Here is a 20,167-nt window from a genome sequence, read left to right as displayed (position 1 = left end):
CATCTTTCAGCTCTGCCATCTGCAGAGCTGGGACTACAGACACGCGCCACCATGCCCAGCTAATTTTTTTCTATTTTTAGTTGTTTGGCTAATTTCTTTCTATTTTTTTTAGTAGAGATGGGGGTCTCGCTCTTGCTCAGGCTGGTCTGGAACTCCTGAGCTCAAGTGATCCTCTCGCCTCGGCCTCCCAGAGTGCTAGGATTACAGGCATGAGCCACCGCGCCCAGTCTGTTTGTGTTTTTTGATCAGCAAAGAAAAGCACTTGCTGAAGCTCCTTAGAATAATTCCCCTCACATTCCCTTGGTCATAATTAGTCACATGCTCATGCCTGAACCACTGGCAAGAGGAAAGGGCCCATTCAGATTGGCTCACGTTAATCATGGTTTTTCCCCTTTACAAAAGACAAAATTACAACAAATTTAAAGATGTTAATTGGCTTTTATTTGCGATTCTAAAATCTGGCAACACCCCCTTCTATAAAATGGCATGTGTGTTCTGATGAGCTGAGCAAAGGAGTTTGGATTTATAGATAGAAAAGGGCTGAGGAAAGCAGAAAGTGAAAACAAAAAGCACATTGGCTGTTTCAAAGTTACTTTCCTCTTATCATGCCAGCTAAAACTGGCTTGTTCGGGGGTTTAGCTATTATCTCTCAATCTTCAGATTTCTCACAAGGTCAGATAAAGAATTTAGTTTGGGATTGGTGACATGGGACTTTAGTGTAACTTCATTTTGGTTTGGTCTATTGGGTCTAGTGCAGGAGCTCAGTTGAAATCAATGGCCCTCTCTAAATTTTTTTTAACATTCTTTTTTTTTTTCTTTTTTTTAAGACATAGTCTTGCTATGTCACTCCGGGTATAGTGCAGTGGTGTCATCATAGCTCGCTGCAACCTCAGACTCCTGGGCTCAAGCAATCCTTCTGCCTCAGCCTCCCAAGTTGCTGGGACTACAGGCATGCTATGACACCTGGCTAATTTTTCTATTTTTAGTAGAGAGGAGGTCTCACTCTTGCTCAGGCTGGTCTCAAATTCAAGCAATCCTCCAGCCTCAGCCTCCCAGAGTGCTAGGATTACAGGCGTGAGCCGCCATGCCTGGCCCTATTTAGCACTCTTGAGCTGGAAATGAATGTTGACTCCTAAAACATATGGCATATGGCTGGGAAAAAGAAAGACGATACCTGAACAAAAATAATGATTTGTTAAAGTGGGGGTTGGGAGTGGGGTTTATGAATGCCTGTTGATAGGAAGATGGTGTCTGTTATAGTTTTTTTTTCACTTTCGAATTCCCTTCTACTCAGCTGGAGGCATCCATTTTCCTGTGTGTATTGGGGTGAGGTGGAGAAAAGAAGAAATTAGAATGAATTCAGCAGGAATAAAAAGAATATTGCTCATTTTTTTAAGAGAATATTTCCAAAACATGCTTAAACAACAAAACTATATGCCTTCACTGGTTATTTATGCATAGTCAGGAATAATATTGAATATGGAATGATATGGAACAAAATAGGCACTTATTCAGAAGAGACTACTGACCAATCAGAATGGACAAGGCTGGAAGGACTAGTAGAGCTGTACTCTGAATTCAATACTGCACATGGTACCAATTTAAAAAGGTACCAAAGGGTAGAGAGTAAAACAGCTTCCCGGCCATTCCATCCTCCAACTTCCTAGTTCACTTCCCAGCAAAATAGGCTTCTGAAGCTGTATATTAGCGCTCAAAGCCAGGCTTTTTCAATAAATTAATTTTCTACATTCTTTTATCTCCCTCTTTAGCATATCAATGACTTGGTCTAGTGGACTTGACTGAGGAGTTTTGCATATGGGAGTGCCCAATGAGCAAGCAGTAAGCAGCAAGAGAAAAACCTCATTCCTTCAGAGTAGGAGCTTCATTCCGGAGGGGAAAGGTGTTTTAGGTTGAAGTGAGTGCTGAGGGCAGGAGAGCTGGAAGCACACGGCCTTATAGGCTGTTCAGAACCAACCTAGGGGTCAGCACTTCAAATAAATTTAGTGACATAGAATATTTAGGCAGAACAAGTCTCCCTCCCAGAGTGGTGGGGCGGGGACCACAAGAATGTGGCTGAGTTGAGAGCCAGAGGGTCTACTAAAAGGCTTGCCATGTTGAGGGTCAAGGGACTGGAAGACGATTGTGGCAGAGATTGTGAGGGTTTACTGTGTTGGTGAGGTTGAATCAACTATACCCCAGGGCCTTGACCAAGCTGAAACTGGTCAGAGCAGCCTTTACCAGCAGGTTCCAGCAACAGAACACCCAGGACTCATAGCATCTCAAGGAGCAGCAACAATTAGCCTTGTTGCAGAAAAATCCAAGCAAGAATCAAAGTTTTCTTGGATTTCAGGACCCATGGTCCCCAATAGTGCCTCAAGTTTATGTCAGTTACACTTCATCTTCCCTTCTACCCTCCCAGTTGCCATTCTGATGGAAACAGGCTGAGTGGGGTTGAGTTTTTTAACCTTAATTTAAAAGAACTATTTAAGTTATCAAATTGGTCTAACATTTAGAGTTTTTCTCCCTACTGCCCAGAGGATGAGGACATTTTATTTACACAGATGAATGAATTTTGAGTAAATCTGTGACATTCCCATAAAATATCCAGTAGTTTTTTGCATAAAATATTGCTAAGACAGAAGATTGTGTCATTTGGTAATTATAATTTATTTAAGCTTAACTCTCCAAGGGTAACTGTATTTTCCTTATGCCCAAATTTTTTATGGATTTCTACATATTGCCAACTATATGCTTACATGTACACCAAATGACTTTTTTTTTTGAGACAAAGTCTCACTCTGTTGCCCGGGCTAGAGTGCAGTGGCATCATCATAGCTCACTGCAACCTCAAATTCCTGGACTCAAGTGATCCTCCTGCCTTGGCCTCCCAAAGTGCTGGGATTATAAGTATAAGCCACAGCACCCAGCCCCAAATGACTTCTTAGAATATTTGAGAGAGTAATACAAACATGGTTAGATTAAGCATGAGTAAAGCTGCTATTACAGAGAAAGAATGAATCAAATAAAATTAAGGTCACAAAATTAATATTATTGTTAGGGATTCTCAATGAATAAACGGAAACACTATTATATAGAAAATACACTTTATTTCCTAAAGTGGTCAGAATGAGTGAAATATGGGTGGAAATGTATTATCAGAAAAGTGAAATTTGGAATCAAAGAACCATTTTATAAATGAATCTGAAAAGTACCTGGACTACAGCTATTAGTTTTCCCTCCCATCATGTGCTCTTCCTCCTCCCAGGAAATCTGAAACTAATATTACCTTCCCTGTCCTGCTTCTACTGTGCTTGCTGCTAAGAAGGAAAAAGAACAAAACAAAAAATATGGTTTGGTAAAGGGAAAAAGCTAATCATTGGACAAATAACTACTATTCCAGGAATCATTGTTTTAAGATGTATGCACGTTAAGACCCATTTCCTCTGTAAGGTTTTCTGTGTTAAATCCATATATTTCCAACCATTCCATTTCCTATCCTTATAGTCACTGTTAATGCAAAATTTGATACTTTGGCAAATACTATTTTTGGGGGTCTCTCATTCTCACAGATATCTAATGGTGTAAACTGGTTGAGAGCAAAGTGCATGACATCTGCCTAACACCTAATACAATATCAAGGTCAACACAGACAACAAATGGCAGAATTTACTAGTCCCTTAAATCAGTGGTCCCCAAAATTTTTGGCACCAGGGACTGGTTTCATGGAAGACAATTTTTCCATGTACTGGGGCGCCGGGCCAGGGGGCAGATGGCGCTCAGGTGGTGAGAAGCTGAATGGTCTCCCTTTAAAAGCTCTGTATTTCTGATTATTAGGACAATGGCATTTCAGACAGGAGTCTCCGTCCTCCTCCTTTGCCGCCAAATTAATAAACTCTTTTTCCTCAAACCGCTTGTCCTCATTCTCATGCGGCCTGAGGACAAGCGCCGAACTTTCGGTAACAATGGTGAAGAACTAAATCCTTAACATTAGGGAATATTGAGGATAAAAAAATCCTGAAAACCATACTATATTTGGTAGGAGTGGTGAGATGTGGGGTCCCAGCCATACGGAGGCGGGCGGGGAGGAACAGGTGTGAATGTGGGAACCCAGCTGTTTATGTCACAACCTGCGGAGGCGCCACGCGCCCGTTGCTATGGAGGCCGCGCTCCCCCCCCGCCCCCGCCTCTCCCCACTCCTCCACCCCTCCCGGGGCCCTCTCCTGTTCGGTGCCCAGCCGGGCAGGCTGCAGGCAGCGCAATGCCACGGGGGAGCTGCAGGCAGGGACGGTGGGATCCTGGTGCACCATGAGCCTCGGGTCTGGCCCCGCTCCGGGCCGATGAGCACTGCGCACACCGCCCTCTGTTTGTCCCGGGCCTCGGCTGAGAAGGCAGCAGCGCCCGGACAAGAAACTCGAGGACGGCGCAGGGCCATCCCTCTCCCAACACGCGACGGAGCAGCAGCCCCATCCAGAACGCCGCTCCCGGCCTTCCAAGTGAGGGTCTACGCCAGCGGAGGACCGGAGGAGCTGGGGCGCTGGCAAGCTGGGCGGGAGGAGTGGGAGGAGTGGGAGGAGAGGCGGGAAGGGAGCCGTCTACGCAGACCTGGGTCGGGGGGTCGGGCTGGGGATGAGAAGGAGGAGAAAAGGGGAGGAAAGGAGGGCTTGTGGTGAAGCCACGGCCTAGCCTAGGAGCTCGATAAGAGAGGCCGGGGCCCTGGGGGCGGGGTGGAGGTGCCATTGCTAGCGAAAGGGGCGGGTGCCTGGCGTGCTCCGAGCCAGGGAGACCGCGACCTCCAGCCAATCGCCGCCTTCCCGGCCTGTCCCTGCGGGGCGGGGCAGCCGCGGGGGCTGGGGGGTGGGAGGGGGGCGGCCTTTCGCCCGAAGCGAGCCGCAGTCGCAGCTCGGCGTTCGGCCCCGCCCCACCGGAGCCCCGCCCCCTAACAGCCCCCGCCCCCTTCGTGGCACGAGCCGCTTCCTGACGCGATTCCCCTCCCCCTCCGGGTTCCCTCAGGGAGTCCGGACCCGGGCCGCCACCGTCACCTCGGCCGCTGCGGTCGCCATCGCCCTGTTCCCCCGCCCCCACCATGGCCGAGGAGCTCTCTGCGGCCACGTCCTACACCGAAGATGATTTCTACTGCCCGGTCTGTCAGGAGGTGCTCAAGACACCGGTGCGGACCGCGGCTTGTCAGCACGTGTGAGTAGACGCCCTCTCCCCCGCGCGGAGCCAGGTGGTCGTTTAGGCCCCTCATGCTGCCCCCGACCCCCGGTTGCGGCCTGGCGGGAGCTGAGCCTGCCGCGGCCTGCCCGAGCGCCGCTCACCCCGGAGGTCCCGTTCCCGGCCCGTCAGAGCCCCCGGCTGCCTTCCTCCCTTGCCTCAGGGCCGGCTCCGCGCGCCGGGCCCCTCGGCCCGAGCTCCGGGTCTCCCGGGTTCCCTCGTGTTCGCGCCCCCGGGGCAGTGGCCAGGCCGGTCCTGTGGCGTCTTCAGCCCCCGGAGGCCCCTCTCTTCTCCGCCAGGCGCGGGAGGAATTGCAGGGAACGTGGAGCCTTTTTGTTTCCTAGCAACCCGAGCGAGGCTGGGGTGTCGAGTGTCAAAACTGGCCGGAGGTGCCCGCACCAGCCCGCTCGCCGCTCTCCGTGACCTGCCCTGCTTTGAAGTTTCTTCTTTCAGAACCTCGGTCCATCCTTTCCGTCCAAGAGGTCTTACTCTGATCTAATTTACCTTTCAGCACCGCTCCGTAGACCACCCTTGCGAGTGTTTTGTTTAAAATTCAGTATGTTAGAATGGTCTAGAACGAGTTTTCTTCTCTCTGGTGTTAGAATTGACAGGATTTCCGGGTATTGAAGTGATAGCTTCCCTTTGTTTTACCCTTCTGCCCATCACTTGGTTACTACCGGGTGGAGATAAAGGAACACTTCATGAGGAATGGACTGAAAATGAGATCCTGATTTTAGGGATGAGGGAGAACACAAAGGGAATAGGTGAGATAGCACGGTGCGTTTGATGTGGCATATTTGTAGGAACTTTTATGATTTTATAGACTCTAGAGTGTGGTAGGGTTTGGAAAGAGCTCTTCTTGAAAAGGTGTATAGAACTTGTGACAAACCTGGCTGATGACCAGAGTTTTTAAGTAAACACACCAATTCCCAAGCTCCATTCCAAACTTACAAAAGAATTTCGGGCAGGTGGAGCCCGGAAACCTTTATTTTAAAGTACACTCAGGTTTGAAAGTTCTGTGTGCTTGCAAACAGCTGAAAATAATTGACCACGCTTCTTTTTTTTTTTTTTTTTTTTGATGTGGGGGTCTATAATTTTGTAAAGGATGAATTGGATTTTGGGTTCTTAATCACAAATGTCATTACTACAGTTGTTTTCTTGATAACTCACTGTTACTCTGTTCCTCAGTCTTAACTGCACTGCCCACTTTCTTGCTATTCTGTGCTAGTTCCGTGAGCCAAGAGTGTTGGCTTTTCGTGATAGAAATTATCCCAGTTATGTTTTTGCTCTTTAAGGGAGATGAATGACAATCTGAAATTCCTTTTATTATTTAGAGCAGCAAATGCAGATTGTCAGAAAAATATTTTGAGATGTCTAGAGCAGAATATATACTTTTTTGCCTTTGATCTGTCATTATCATAACTTGATGTCTTTTCTATATTGAAAAAAATTGTGCTGTGCTGGCAATGGGTGGAAAGAAGGGGGTGAGGGTAAGGTGAGAGGAAGTTATAGTAGCTGCTGTGTGTATACATAGTAGGTCTTTTATGGACAGAATCATTGCAGTCACCCTTTTGTTCATTAACCTTGTAAAACTCATCATAATTTTTAGCTCCTGTCAAAATTTCACGCAAATTGCCCTAGTCCACTTCCTTGTAGGACATTTTAAATCAAAGACTATAATTTGGGTTGACCTCAAGGCTGTGGAAAAGAGTGGAGATGATTGCTTTTTAATTTAGAACCTTTCTCTATCAGCTCATTGTGCTTAGACGGTTCTGGTTGAACAATGAATTAAAGAATAGGAAGAGGGAGAAAAAGTTTTATTTGGAAGGGGTGATAATGGTGGAACAGGGTCGTGACTGGCTGGAAGGAGTTTGGTGGGGAAAAAGAAAATTATTTTTTAAGTAATATAGTTATCTATGTCATGTGCCTTACCTTTTCCACAAAGGACAGACCTATGCCTTTTTAGCTACTGTTACAGCAAGTGTTACAGTGGGTGGTCCCGAGGATGAACCACTCGGGCACACAGAGAGTCAAAGTTTATTCCCGGTGGGCTCAGAGGGGTCTCCCACCAAATTCTGAGCCGTGTCTGCCCAATTTTTCCCACTTTTATTAAGTTGGGGTGGTCCGAGGGGTGGGGTCTCAGGTGGCTAAGGTAATAGGTTAGTTGATGTGTCAGGTAATAGGTTAATATTATGTTGATGGGCCAGGTAATAGATTAATATTATGCTCATGTGCCAGGTGGTAGATTAGTTGATGGGCCAGGTAATAGGTTAGTATTATGTTGATGCTGGTCTTCCGTGGGGGTGGGGGTCTCAGGTGGCTGATACACTGCCACGTAATACATGGGGGTTTTCCTCATCATTCCCCACTTTGATGCCCTTATATATTTATTATAGGGCATCATTTTCTAGTGGGTGATAGTCTCGTAAGGCCATTATGTGAGCTGTTGTTCTCTGGGTTGTAGTTGTTTTTATGAATTTTATAACTGTGTTCAGTATGTAGGGGCCTGGAATGGTGCCAGTCTAGAGTCCAGTATTTCTTTTCCCGCTGTGGCACACCTGAGCCTGACTATAACATGTCTTTGGCATGTAGGTGCGGACTGTGAACCCTCCCATGGTCCAGAAGCCTGGAGTACTCGCTTTCGTGGAGGGAATCCAAGTCCTGGCATAAGAAGCCTCAGGGCAGGGTTTCTCTGCCATAGTTGTCAGGGCGAGTTCCCCAACCAGAAGGAGGGAAAGGACTGAGGCAGGAGTAGACATCCTGTAATGAGCCAAAATACCACAGTTAGAGACACCCTCTGCAGTCCAGTCCAATTTCCTGGAGCTACCGAGAAGAGTTCGATCCCCAGTAAGGTCACTACAACCCCAGTGAGGGCCGGGGCCGGTGGTCCCATTTACTCCTGTTCAGTCCTAGGTGTGGCTGTCCTCATTGGGAGGCGGTTAAGCTGGATCTTTAGTGGGTTCTGCTGGTCCTGCTGTGCAGTCCAGAGATTAGTTTCATTGTCTGGTTCAGCCTTTTTCTCCCAGGAGTGATGGATACACAGAGTGATACCTGCAACTTTAATAGCAGTGGGAGTAACTAGTATCACAGTATGGGGACCCTTCTAGGTGGGCTCTAAAGGTGTTCTTTTCCAGTCCTTTCCCCAGACTAGATCCCCAGGTTGGTGGGGGTGGACAGGGAGACCCAGGGTGATAGGGGTTTTTTTCTAGGACGGTGTGGTGGCTCTGGTACATAGTTTTGGCTAAGGCTTGGAGGTGTGTGTTTCTATTCAATTCCGTTAGTTGTCTAATGTCTCCCCTTAATCGCTTGATGAGTGCGGGAGATCTACCAAACAGGATTTCAAAGGGTGAATATCCTGTGGGTCCCAGTGTGCACCTCACCCTGAACAGGGATGGGCTTAGCATGTCTACCCAGGGTAATTATGTTTCCTGACATAACTTCACTAGAGTGGTATTGAGGGTCCGGTTCATGTGCTCTACTTTGCCTGAGCTCTGTGGCCTGTAGGCTGTATGTAGTTTCCATTCCAATTTCCGAGACAGGATGACCTCCATTATGAGAGTCTCTGGGCTGCTGAGCGTGAGGCTCACGGTCCCTTCCGGGTGGAAGGTGATCTGGGCTTCCAGTTTGCTCAGGAGATCTCGACCTAAGAGGGCACGGGGCAGTCTGGTATGTATAAGAATTCATGTCTTATCTGATGGCCCCCTATCTGGCATATTTGGGATTGGCAGAAGGGTGGAGCTACTTGAGTTCCAGTGGCTCCCACAGTGGTAGTTTCCCGCTTTGTAAGTGAAGCAACGGGGGCTGTTACCACCAAGTGTTCTGCCCTAGTGTCCACCAGGAACGTTATTAGTTGCCCCCCCCCCCCACTTCCATTACGACCAAAGACTCCCCAGGGGGCCAAGAGTCAGGGAACCAAGTCAGTTCCATTCTGAGTCCACCCCAATGAGACCGATGAGGTCCTGGGTCTCGGGCTCCTGCTGGAAGCCCCTGGGCAGGTTCCTGTTTGGCAGTGGGTGATTTCTTTTGTTGGGGCATTCATGCTTCCAGTGACCAAACTCCTTAGAATAGGTGCACTGGTCAGCCTTCAGGGTCCCTTGTCTTCTGGGTCCTCCTTCCTGTGGCGGGCCAGGTCTCTTGGCTGGGCCAGGTCTTCTGAGGGCAGCGGCCAGGAGAGCAGCTTTCTGTTTCATTTTCATGTCATTCTCCCTCTGGGTGGTCCAGTCTGGATTAGCAGACCTTCTGGGCCACTTTCATCAGCTGCGTGATGTTCATTCCTGCAAACCCATCAAGTTTCTGAAGTTTCTGTCGGATGTCAGTATAGGACTGCCCAACAAATGTGGTATTCACCATCTGCTTATTTTTGGCCGCCTCTGGGTTGAAGGGTGTGTAGACTCAGTAGGCCTCACAAAGACACTCGTAGAAGTCACTCGGCGATTCCTCCGGCTTCTGGATGATCAGAGAGACTTTGTTCCTCTTGGTTGGTTTTCTGGTTCCCTCCCGGACCCTGTGGAGGAGAGCTTCCCGAGGCTCTCGTCTGCGAGCCTCTTGGTCTGCTCGGGGAGTTGAAATCCCAATCCGGGTTGGGGTCGGGTGCTGCTCTCCGTGCCCACTGCTCCACGTCCAAGGTCCCAGCTACAATGCAGCATTGTTCTTCCGTGTTAAAAAGGGTCAGAAGGAGCCGGTGGCAGTCTTCCCAAGTGGGATGGTGGGTCTGAAAGATGGATTCCAGGAGGTCAACGAGGGCCTGAGGTTTTTCGGAGTCTGGCGGGGTGTGGTGCTTCCAGTTCAGAAGGTCAGTGGTGGAGAAGGGCTGGTAGTACAGGACTGGCTGACCTGGCTGAACGGACCCATCGTCTGTACGTAACCTGCATTGGACCTCCCACCTCATGCAGGGACATCTGGAGGGCTGAAATTGGCCCCTGAGCTGGCCGGCGGGTGATGGGAGTGTTGGCACCTGATTGGTCCGGAACTGGCTGCCGGGAGACTGACGGTGGCAGGGTGTCTGTTGGATTTGGCGGTACTTCAGGAGGTGTGTCATGGTAGGGTTGTAGGGCGGTGGTGGTCGATCCTCTTCAGGATCTCACTGATAGATGGGTTTGGACAGTTTGGAGTCTCTGGTCCTTTGGGCCACGAAAATCCTGCTCTGTCCCTTATTAGCACAGAACCAGACCCAGGGGGCGTGCTCTGAGCAATCTCTAGCCATGAATCTATGTAAGGGAATTGGTTGGGGTGGCCGGGAGTCCGGATCATTGATTCTCCAAACTGCTCGCACCGTCGGGAGATCTAAGGTTCCTGTTGGGGGCCAGTCGACCCCAAATGTGGGCCATTTGTGTTTATAGAGGGCCCTAAGTCTACTGGGACTCAGTGTGATGCCGTAATCTCCTGTGAAACCCTTCTTAAAGTTCTGTAACATGCGTTTAAGAACTGTAGCCTTAGATTCTACGCTACCCATCCTACACCCTTGAATGGTGTCGCAGCTTACAGACAAAGGGCAGGGGGTTTCTCTCAGGTGTCCGCCTGGCTGTGTCCCTCTCGGGAACTTAGGCGCATCTTGGCAAAGGTGTGCCCATATAAACCCCGGGCCTGGTCGCTCCCTGTAGGGGAGTGAATCACCGTTATGCCATAGGACACCGCCGCAGAACCGCAGGTGAGGACCCACTCAAATTCCGTAGCCGTAGCCGTGGAACCACAAACAGTCACTCTTCACTCACTCATTCAGACAGGCAGAGGTTACACATTCCCGCCCTGGGAGTTCCCTGCACTCAGGAGGTGATCAAACTCCTCTTCCATCATCTGACAGGCCTGACTCGGACGGGTCCCGGGACCTTACCTGGTCCGATGCCTCTAGACCTGATTTGACTTGTCCGTCCCTGTGGCGTGTCTAGGCGAGTTCTAGACCCTGTGGCTGGCAGAAGCTCCCGACGAGCAAAGATATTACTCAAAATAGCGGTTGTCGCCGGTTTGCTTCTGTTGCCGAGGTCCCCGCTGGTCGCTCAGCCCGTCCTGGAAGTGGTGGCTTCAGGGGGCCAGTGCAGTCAGTTTTCCCGGTCAGGGAACCAAAATGTTACAGCAAGTGTTACAGCTGGTGGTTCCAAGGACAAACCAAGCGGCACACGGAGAGTCAAAGTTTATTCCCGGCAGGTTCAGAGGGGTCTGGCCACCAAATTCTGAGCCCGGTCTAGGGGATTTTTCTCACTTTTATTAAGTTGGGATGAGTGGTCCGAGGGGTGGGGTCTCAGATGGCTAAATACTATGCTGATGTGCCAGGTAATAGATCAATTGATGAGCCAGGCAATAGGTTAGTATTATGTTGATGTGGGTCTTCCTTTAGGGGTGGGGTCTCGGGTGGCTGATGACCCAAGTAATAGATAGGGGTTTTCCTTATCAGTACAAAATCAATTTTTTTTTTTTTGACAGAGTCTTGCTCTGTTTGCCCGAGCTAGAGTGAGTGTCGTGCCGTCAGCCTAGCTCACAGCAACCTCAAACTTCTGAGCTTAAGCAATCCTTCTGCCTCAGCCTCCCAAGTAGCTGGGACTATAGGCATGCGCCACCATGCCCGGTTAATTTTTTTCTATATATATTTTTAGTTGACCAGATAATTTCTATTTTTTAGTAGAGACAGGGTCTCGCTCTTGCTCAGGCTGGTCTCGAACTCCTGACTTCGAGCGATCCACCCACCTCGGCCTCCCAGAGTGCTAGGATTACAGGCGTGAGCCACCATGCCCGGCCCAAAATAAATTTTTTGATTCATGGATATAGAGAGTTGGGGTAGTAAGGGCTTTGGAGGTCATTGTAGATATGTTAGAAAATTAAAACAAGGTCACGACTACACAAGTCATAAAGTGAAAAAAAAACAAAACAGGGTTTCATTGCTTTTTCAGTTACGGCAAAGGATTTGCCCACTCACTATCCTAGTCAAAGAAGCAAATTCATTGTCATTAGAATATCTTACCAAACTATAAATTCTCATTTAATCTCCATTCATTCTTATGTGTTTTTATTTATTTATTTATTTTGAGACAGAGTCTCACTCTGTTGCCTGGGCTAGAGTGCTGTGGCGTCAGCCTAGCTCACAGCAACCTCAAACTCCTGGGCTCAAGCAATCCTTCTGCCTCAGCCTCCCGAGTACCTGGGGCTGCCTGGGACTACCGGCATGCGCCACCATGCCCGGCTAATTTTTTCTATATATATATTTTTAGCTCTCCAGCTAATTTCTTTCTGCTTTTTTTTTTTTTTTTAGTAGAGACGGGGTCTTGCTGTTGTTCAGGCTGGTCTGGAACTCCTGAGCTCAAACGACCCACCCACCTCGGCCCCCCAGAGTGCTAGGATTGTAGGCGTGAGCCACCATGCCTGGCCAATCCCCATTCACTATTTCAAAGAGCAATTGTTGAATGCTTTCTGTTTGCCTGGTACAGGAAATAAGAAGTTCTCTTTCTCTGGAGACTGTTAATAGTCTCAGGAGAAGACCTATAAATAAGCGCAACTGATGTGGAAGAGATTTAGGTATGAAATTCTATGTGAGCATTGAAAGCTGGTATCTAAGTCAGCCTAAGTGCAAGTATGAGTTCCTGGATAAAGTAATACTTTAGGTCAGAGTTTGTATTGAGAATTTGTTGGAGAATACCCTGGTTAGGTTTATATCATATTCAGAGTTAAGAGGGGTACAGAGGAAGTTTCTGTATGTGGACTCCAAAGTTTGATTGAGCCAAAGAATGAGTGTAGTGGAGATGGAACTTAGCGATATTGGCAGGAACTTACTGTGTAAGCCAATTTGAACATTTTCCTGAAAACCATAGAGACGTATTCAATAATTTTTGACAGGGAGCAGTATGGTCACATTTCAATTTTAGAAAGTTTACTTTTGTAGCAGGGTTCAGCTTGGTGTAGTGGTGAGACTCGTGAAGAGGTCATTCATTGATTTTTCAGAGAGAAATGACTAGAACCTGAACTTAAGGTAATGATAGTGGGAATGGAGTGAAGAAACTCTTCACATTTTAAGGACATTTTGTAAGATTTGATGACTGTATGTTAAATATATATAGTGTATTTAGATCTGGAAAATAAGGAGCTAAAGCTGTGGGTGTGGATGTAGTCACCAAGAGAGGTATATAAATTGAAAGATTGAAGAGGGCCTAAAATGGAACAAAGTGTTGCAGAATAAATATTTAATTATTGGGCGGAGAAAAGTACAGCTTGAGAAGGAATGAGCAGGATAGGAAGAAAACCAGGATAGAATGTGACAGTAGGAACTGAGAGCAGAACTCAAGTCATTTGCTAATGACTATTAAGGAAGCAGTCAGCATTGCCTTACAGTGGTCAGATGTGATATTTTGGGAAAAAAAATGTAAAGACAGATTAAGAGTATTAAAGTTGAACAGGTGTTCAAAGTAAAGTTTCAGAAGAATGTACAGACTAGCACAGTAGTAAGATATTTATCTCTTTTGATGTTTTCCTCTATAATCTTCAAAGGCTCTTTGAACTTCTGTTCCCTGTTTTGAACAGTCAAGGAAGTAACCCTCTTTTTTTTTTTTTTTTTTTTTTTTGAGACAGTCTCACTCTGTTGCCCAGGCTAGAGTGCCGTGGTATCAGCCTAGCTCACAGCAACCTCAAACTCCTGGACTCAAGCAATCCTACTGCCTCAGCCTCCCGAGTAGCTGGGACTACAGGCACGTGCCACCATGCCCAGCTAATTTTTTCTGTATATTTTTAGTTGTCCAGCTAAGGAAATAACTCTTATATACTGTTAAAAGTAAGCTCCTATTGCAATGAAAATTACATAAAATAAGTTTGAGTCCTTGTAAACTCTTGAAAATGGAAATCAAATCTGTGTTTGCTTTTGGGCCTATTTGTAAGGAGGCTTTTTTTTTTTTTTTTTAAAACAGATGGAGTCTCACTCTGGCATAGGCTGGACTGTAGTGGCATGATTGGTAGCTAATTTTTTTCTTCTTTCTTTCTCTCTCTCTTCTTTCTTTGCTTTCTTTTCTTTTTTTTTTTCTTTTCTTTCCTTTCTTCTTAGAGAAGAGGTTTTGCTATGTTGCCTAGGCTGATCTTGAACTCTTGGCCTCAAGCAATTCTCTTGTCCCAGCCTCCCAAGTAGTTGGGATTACAGGCACACCTCTGTACCTGGTGAGGCAGCTTTTAAAATGAGCTTCCATTTCTCATTAAGCAAAATTGTGTGATTTCCTTTTTGGCTTGCTTGAATTATCCAGTCCCTGAATTTTCAGTTTATATTTTTTATAATTTTATTTTTTTAATTTTTAAATTTATTTATTTATTTTTTTTAGATACAGGGTCTCTCTATGTTGCCCAGGTTAATCTGGAACTCCTGGACTCAAAGTGATCTTCCCACCTCAGTCTCCCAAGTAGTTGGAACTATAGGTTTGCCACCTTACTTGGCTTATAATTTTAACAGTTGTATTGGTATATTGTTACTTGAGCAGTGATGGTGTAAATATATACTTTTAAATTTTCTTTTTTATTACAGACTTGTTTGTTTGTTTTTTTTTTAGCCTTTTAATTTTTATTGCTCAAAATAGCCTTTTTTTTTTTTTGGAGACAGAGTCTTGCTCTTTTGCCCTGGCTAGAGTGCCGTAGCGTCAGCCTAGCTCACAGCATCTCAGACTCCTGGGTTCAAGCAATCCTCCTGCCTCAGCCTCTGAAGTAGCTGGGACTACAGGCATGTGCCACTATGCCTGGCTAATTTTTTATGTATGTTTTTAGTTGTCCACCTAATTTCTTTCTATTTTTTAGTAGAGACGGGGTTTCGCTCTTGCTCAGGCTGATCTCCAACTCCTGACCTTGAGCGATCCTCCTGCCTCGGCCTCCCAGAGTGCTAGTCCAGCCTCAAAATAGCCTCATTTTTAAATTTAGCTTTCTGACTCTGTGCTTGTGCCTTCAACATTTCCAGTGATTTTTCTGCGCCTTGATAAGGAAGGCATGCTTGATCTTGTCATAAACACATTTAGCACACACATGGAGCCACCATAGGCCCTGCTGACATGTTTTTTTTTTTTTGTTTTAGACAAGCTCATAAGAACTTCAGATCTTACAGCACAAATTCTTTGGAGTCTGCCTGGGCACATGCCACATGCAGATATTTGGTGCTTTCTCAACCTCCTCGGTATAAAAGTGAACAGTTCTATTACTGCGGGTGCAGGATAGCTTAGTTTTGTTAGAGGCTATATTGTAGGAAAGCCTATGATGGTATGTCAAACACTGGACCTTTCTGAGTGCCTCTAGACAGTGTCCCCAGAAAAATGAGACTTGTTTATAACTCTGAAAACCAGGCTTATATAGGTTCTTGCTGTTTTGATAAATAGTTGTTTTAGACCATCTTTTTTCTTAAGATTTTTAAGATTTTATCCAAATCTTCTTGACATATAGTTATTTTATTATTTTATTTTTTTGAGACAGTGTTGCTCTGCTGCCCGGGCTAGAGTGCTGTGGCGTCAGCCTAGCTCACAGCAACCTCAAACTCCTGGGCTCAAGCAATCCTTCTGCCTCAGCCTCCCGAATAGCTGGGACTACAGGCATGTGCCACCATGCCCAGCTAATTTTTTATATATATTTTTTTAGTTGTCCAAATAATTTCTTTCTATTTTTAGTAGAGATGGGATCTCACTCTTGTTGAGGCTGGTCTCCAACTCCTGGCCTCTAGCAATCCTCCTGCCTCGGCCTCTCAGAGTACTGGGATTACAGGCGTGAGCCACCGCGCCTGGCCAGCACTAAGACTTTTAGGACACCTTCTCTTTAAGGATTCTGATTAGTATTGACACATTATTACCTGGAAATGTAAAACATTTCCTTATATCTTCACTATACTTTTTAAAAATTTTTTCGTTTTTTTATTTTATGTTTGTTTAGACATGGAGTCTTGCTATGTTGCCCAGGCTGACTTTGAACTCCTGAGCTCAAGCAATCCTTCCACTGCAGCCTCCTGAGAGCTAGGACTATAGGCACACATCACCATGCCTGGTGTTGGTTATTTTTATTAGTTTTAAAACTAGCTTTTAGCTTGACAAGTGAAAATTAGTATCTTGATCTTGTTTACTTTGCATTGTTTCCTGGCTAGGGTGAATATTTTTAATGTTTTAATTTATGGTCTTAATTGGTAATTCTAATGCCACTTTAATGATACTAGCTTCTATTTGAGCATTTTCCTGACTATCAGAAATACTGTGATAAACATTTTATGTGTGTTATCTGTTTTAATTCTCTGAACAACCCAACCAATTGTAAATACTTTTATGGGTGAGGAAACTAATTTTAAAGGGGAAATGTGACCTGTTGTCAATGCTACCTAGTCAGGGAATTCAGATTCTGTGATCTGCTATTTACACTATTACCTTTCAACTTTTGTTAGTATAGATGAGGAATATTGTTATGTTTGTATTTATAGGGGATTTGATTAAATGTATACTTGCTTTAGATCCAGATATATACATCTCTGATGTATCTGGGTCTCTTAAAAGCAAAATAATAAATGTTTAAAGCTGGAAGTATTCTTAAATATTTCTCAAATTATGTTCCATTGCACACTGTTGTGGGAAACTTTCATATTTCCTGATCAAATAAGTTTGGGCAACACTTAAGTTTTTCTTAGGGGAGAAACCTATGAACTTTATCCTAGGACTTTCCAAAGCAATTTGTGTACTCTTATATAAATCTTGTGGGACAGCAACTTGATGTATATCAGTTTGAGACAAAAGCTGACGTGGTCCATCCTTTCCTTTTGTAAGGGAGGAAATGGAGATTCAGTGTGGTTTAAGTGTATTGCCTAAGATCACACAGCTACTAAATGGCGAAGCCAGGATAAGATGCAGTTCGTCCTTTGTACCATGCTTCATCTGGTAATGTTATATAATATAAATATTTATTTTTCATATACCATTTTGAAAAGTTGTAAAATAGACTTGATTGTAGTTTCTTCTGTATTCTCATCTAGTCCAGTTATCAGTCTTACTCTCTGAGAAATACATATACATTTCCTAAAATTCTGATTTATGTACATATGAATAGCCTAATTTATTTAGCATTAATACATATCCATAATCACTTGTTGTGTTTATAGATGACAGAAGTAATTTTTTCTGTAATTAATGTATCACAATGTTTGATTTAGTTTCTGTAGAAAATGTTTCCTGACAGCAATGAGAGAAAGTGGAGTACATTGTCCCCTGTGTCGTGGAAATGTGACTAGAAGAGAGAGAGCATGTCCTGAACGGGCCTTAGACCTTGAAGATATCATGAGGAAGTTTTCTGGTAGCTGCAGATGCTGTGCAAAACAGGTAGGGTAAATGTGACATAGCTCTTCCTCAGGTTTCTGCTCCTAAAGTCCTGTTTGAATTTTCTTGGTGGGTGCTGTTTTGAAAAGAAAGAAGTTATTTTGATTGGGAATTGGGTAGAAAAGGCCAAAAAAGCTGTGGCTATAGATCTTAGTAGGTCATAAACTTACTGAGAACCCAGACTGAAAAGTAAAATCTCTGAATTTACCATAATTTTTAACATGGTATTTTCTTTCAGTAATTGCTCATTGATTACTTACTAAATTAACTAAATGAGTAAGCTGGCATTTAGTGCATTTAAACCCCATTCTGGCACAAATTCAACCATTAAATAATTTTTCTGATGATAACATCATTATTGTGATTTTGCACATAGAAATGTTAATAGTTCAGCCAAATGGATTTATGTAGTCAACAAACTCTCTAGTTGCTCACTAACATATTTATCTAAGAAATCGCAAAATATTTCATTAATTTTTAAGGAACATGTAGGAAAATCAGGTGTTGGCAAATAGCCAGCATTAATTCTCTAATCCACATTTTATTGTTCTGTTATTTGGAGGAGTGAAATGGTGAGGGGGTGGTTAGGCTTTGAGTATATATCTGTGTGTCTATGAATTTATCACTGATATTTTTTTCTAACAGCTAATAAAGTCGGTGAGCAAAACCAGTTGCTATTTCATGCATTCACACAAGTCAGATCTGCTTTTCCATCTCTTTGAGGGAGGTGTTTAACTGACAGGGCAATGAAGTGACGCTGGAAGACACACTTGAGAGATTCTGGCTTTTCTTCTCAGAAACTGAAAAATATTCCAAGTGTTAACCTGGGAACTTAATTTTTTTTTTTTGAGATGGAGTCTCACTTTATTGTCCAGGCTAGAGTGCCGTGGTGTCAGCCTAGCTCACAGCAACCTCAGACTCCTAGGCTCAAGCGATCCTACTGCCTCAGCCTCCCGAGTACCTGGGACTACAAGCATGTGTCACCACGCCCGGCTAATGTTTTCTATATATATTTTTAGTTGTCCAGATGATTTCTTTCTATTTTTTTAGTAGAGACGGGGTCTCGCTCCTGCTCAGGCTGGTCTTGAACTCCTCAGCTCAGCAATCTACCTGCCTCGGGCTCCCAGAGTGCTAGGATTACAGGCGTGAGCCACCTCGCCCAGCCAGAACTTAATTTTTTTAAAGCATTTTCTAACTATGCCAGGCTACAGTAGTTAAAGAATAAAGAAATGCCCAATAGCATGAGACAACTTCTCAATAGTTTTAATTTTTTTGTCTGTTAGTAGTAGTATCTTTTTAAGCATGCAATTATTTCTTAGTATTTTTTACAGTGAGTTTTGTGGACAGATGAACTCTTCTCTATGGTCTCTGCATCTAATGGACATATTTTTAGCTCCTACTTAAAGATTAAGTCATTTTCCTTTTTTAAAACAACCTTAATATTATCTACTTTTATCTTTTTTTCCTCTTATTGACAGTATCTCAAATCTTGTGAGTTCTATTTTAAATTAAAAATCACATTTTAATCAATAATTCACAGATTAAATTCTATCGCATGAGACATCATTACAAATCCTGTAAGAAGTATCAGGATGAATATGGCGTTTCTTCTATCATTCCAAACTTTCAGATCTCTCAAGATTCAGTAGGGAACAGGTAAGCATATGTATGCCTAAAAGTAGAATTTTTATAATTGAACTGGAAATTATTTTGGGAACTATATGATAAGGTATTTTTGGAGATGTTGGTATGCGTGTATGTTTAAAGCAAATTGCCAAATATCAGAACTACAGCATTTCCCTTCAAAATTTATATGACACACATAAGATTACATCTGGGAGATCAACTTCATGATATAATTAAGTTTATGTTATTTAGACTCATTCTAAGAATCTACATTTCTTTGAGTAAGAAATAGACTTGAGAGTTGAAGGCTGTTTTCTCTTACTGATTTTGAAACTGAGATGATTTGCAAACTAGAGAAAATCCCTTTTAGTAATATATTTGCAAACTAGAATCTTTTTTTTTTCCTTTCCTATCTGAGGAATAGACTTAAGAGTTGTTTGGAAGTTTTATTCTGGTAATAAAATGTCATGTAAAAATGATACTTGGTACAATTAGATTTTTCTATTTTAGTCTCAATTTAATAAAAAAAACAGATTTTTGGGTTCATTTGTATCTTATTATCTCAGATTTATGTATTATGTATTTTGTGAAATGTATTTTACACAGAAGAATGGCCTAACATGTACATGTATGGTTTAAAAAATAGTTAAAATTAAAATATATATATAAAAAATAGTTACCCACTTAACCCAGGTCAAGAAATAGAACATTTTTCAGAACCATAGAATCTTCTTGTGATCCCCTGCCCATTTGAACCCCATACTCCTAGAGGTAACCACTGTCCTCTTATTTGGATTATTCATTTCTTTGCTTTCCTTTATATATTATCACCCATGCATATATCCCTACAATGCATTTTTTAATTTTGAAAAACTCAGTAGTGAGCACTCATGTGTAAAGAAAGGCAATATTGCCACCCTTATGGAAAGGTTCCCAGGAGACAATATGTTGAGCAGAATCTCTAAGATTTTATTTTATTTATTTATTTTTTTTTTTGAGACAGAGTCTCACTCTGTTGCCCAGGCTAGAGTGAGTGCCGTGGC

The 20,167-nt window shown here is 44.0% G+C and overlaps 1 protein-coding gene and 1 pseudogene across 1 annotated transcript in view; one reads left to right on the top strand and one right to left on the bottom strand.

Annotated features, from left to right (window-relative positions):
* Positions 1-4,259: 4,259 nt before the first annotated feature.
* The window catches only part of RNF138 (ring finger protein 138), a 30,324-nt gene continuing 14,416 nt past the window's right edge, over positions 4,260-20,167 (top strand). Inside the window, exons 1-4 of the mRNA XM_069468137.1 lie at positions 4,260-4,493; positions 5,011-5,193; positions 17,336-17,501; positions 19,039-19,154. Coding sequence (XP_069324238.1) covers positions 5,084-5,193; positions 17,336-17,501; positions 19,039-19,154 — 392 coding nt within the window. The 5' untranslated portion in view covers positions 4,260-4,493; positions 5,011-5,083. The remainder of the gene's footprint in view (positions 4,494-5,010; positions 5,194-17,335; positions 17,502-19,038; positions 19,155-20,167) is intronic.
* LOC138383516 (large ribosomal subunit protein eL34-like) lies at positions 15,035-17,154 on the bottom strand (annotated as a pseudogene).

This window comes from Eulemur rufifrons, chromosome 5, assembly GCF_041146395.1.
Source record: "Eulemur rufifrons isolate Redbay chromosome 5, OSU_ERuf_1, whole genome shotgun sequence".
Taxonomy (NCBI): Eukaryota; Metazoa; Chordata; class Mammalia; order Primates; family Lemuridae; genus Eulemur; species Eulemur rufifrons.
Note: the sequence above shows the minus strand (reverse complement) of the source record. Positions and strands in the feature narration are given on the sequence as shown.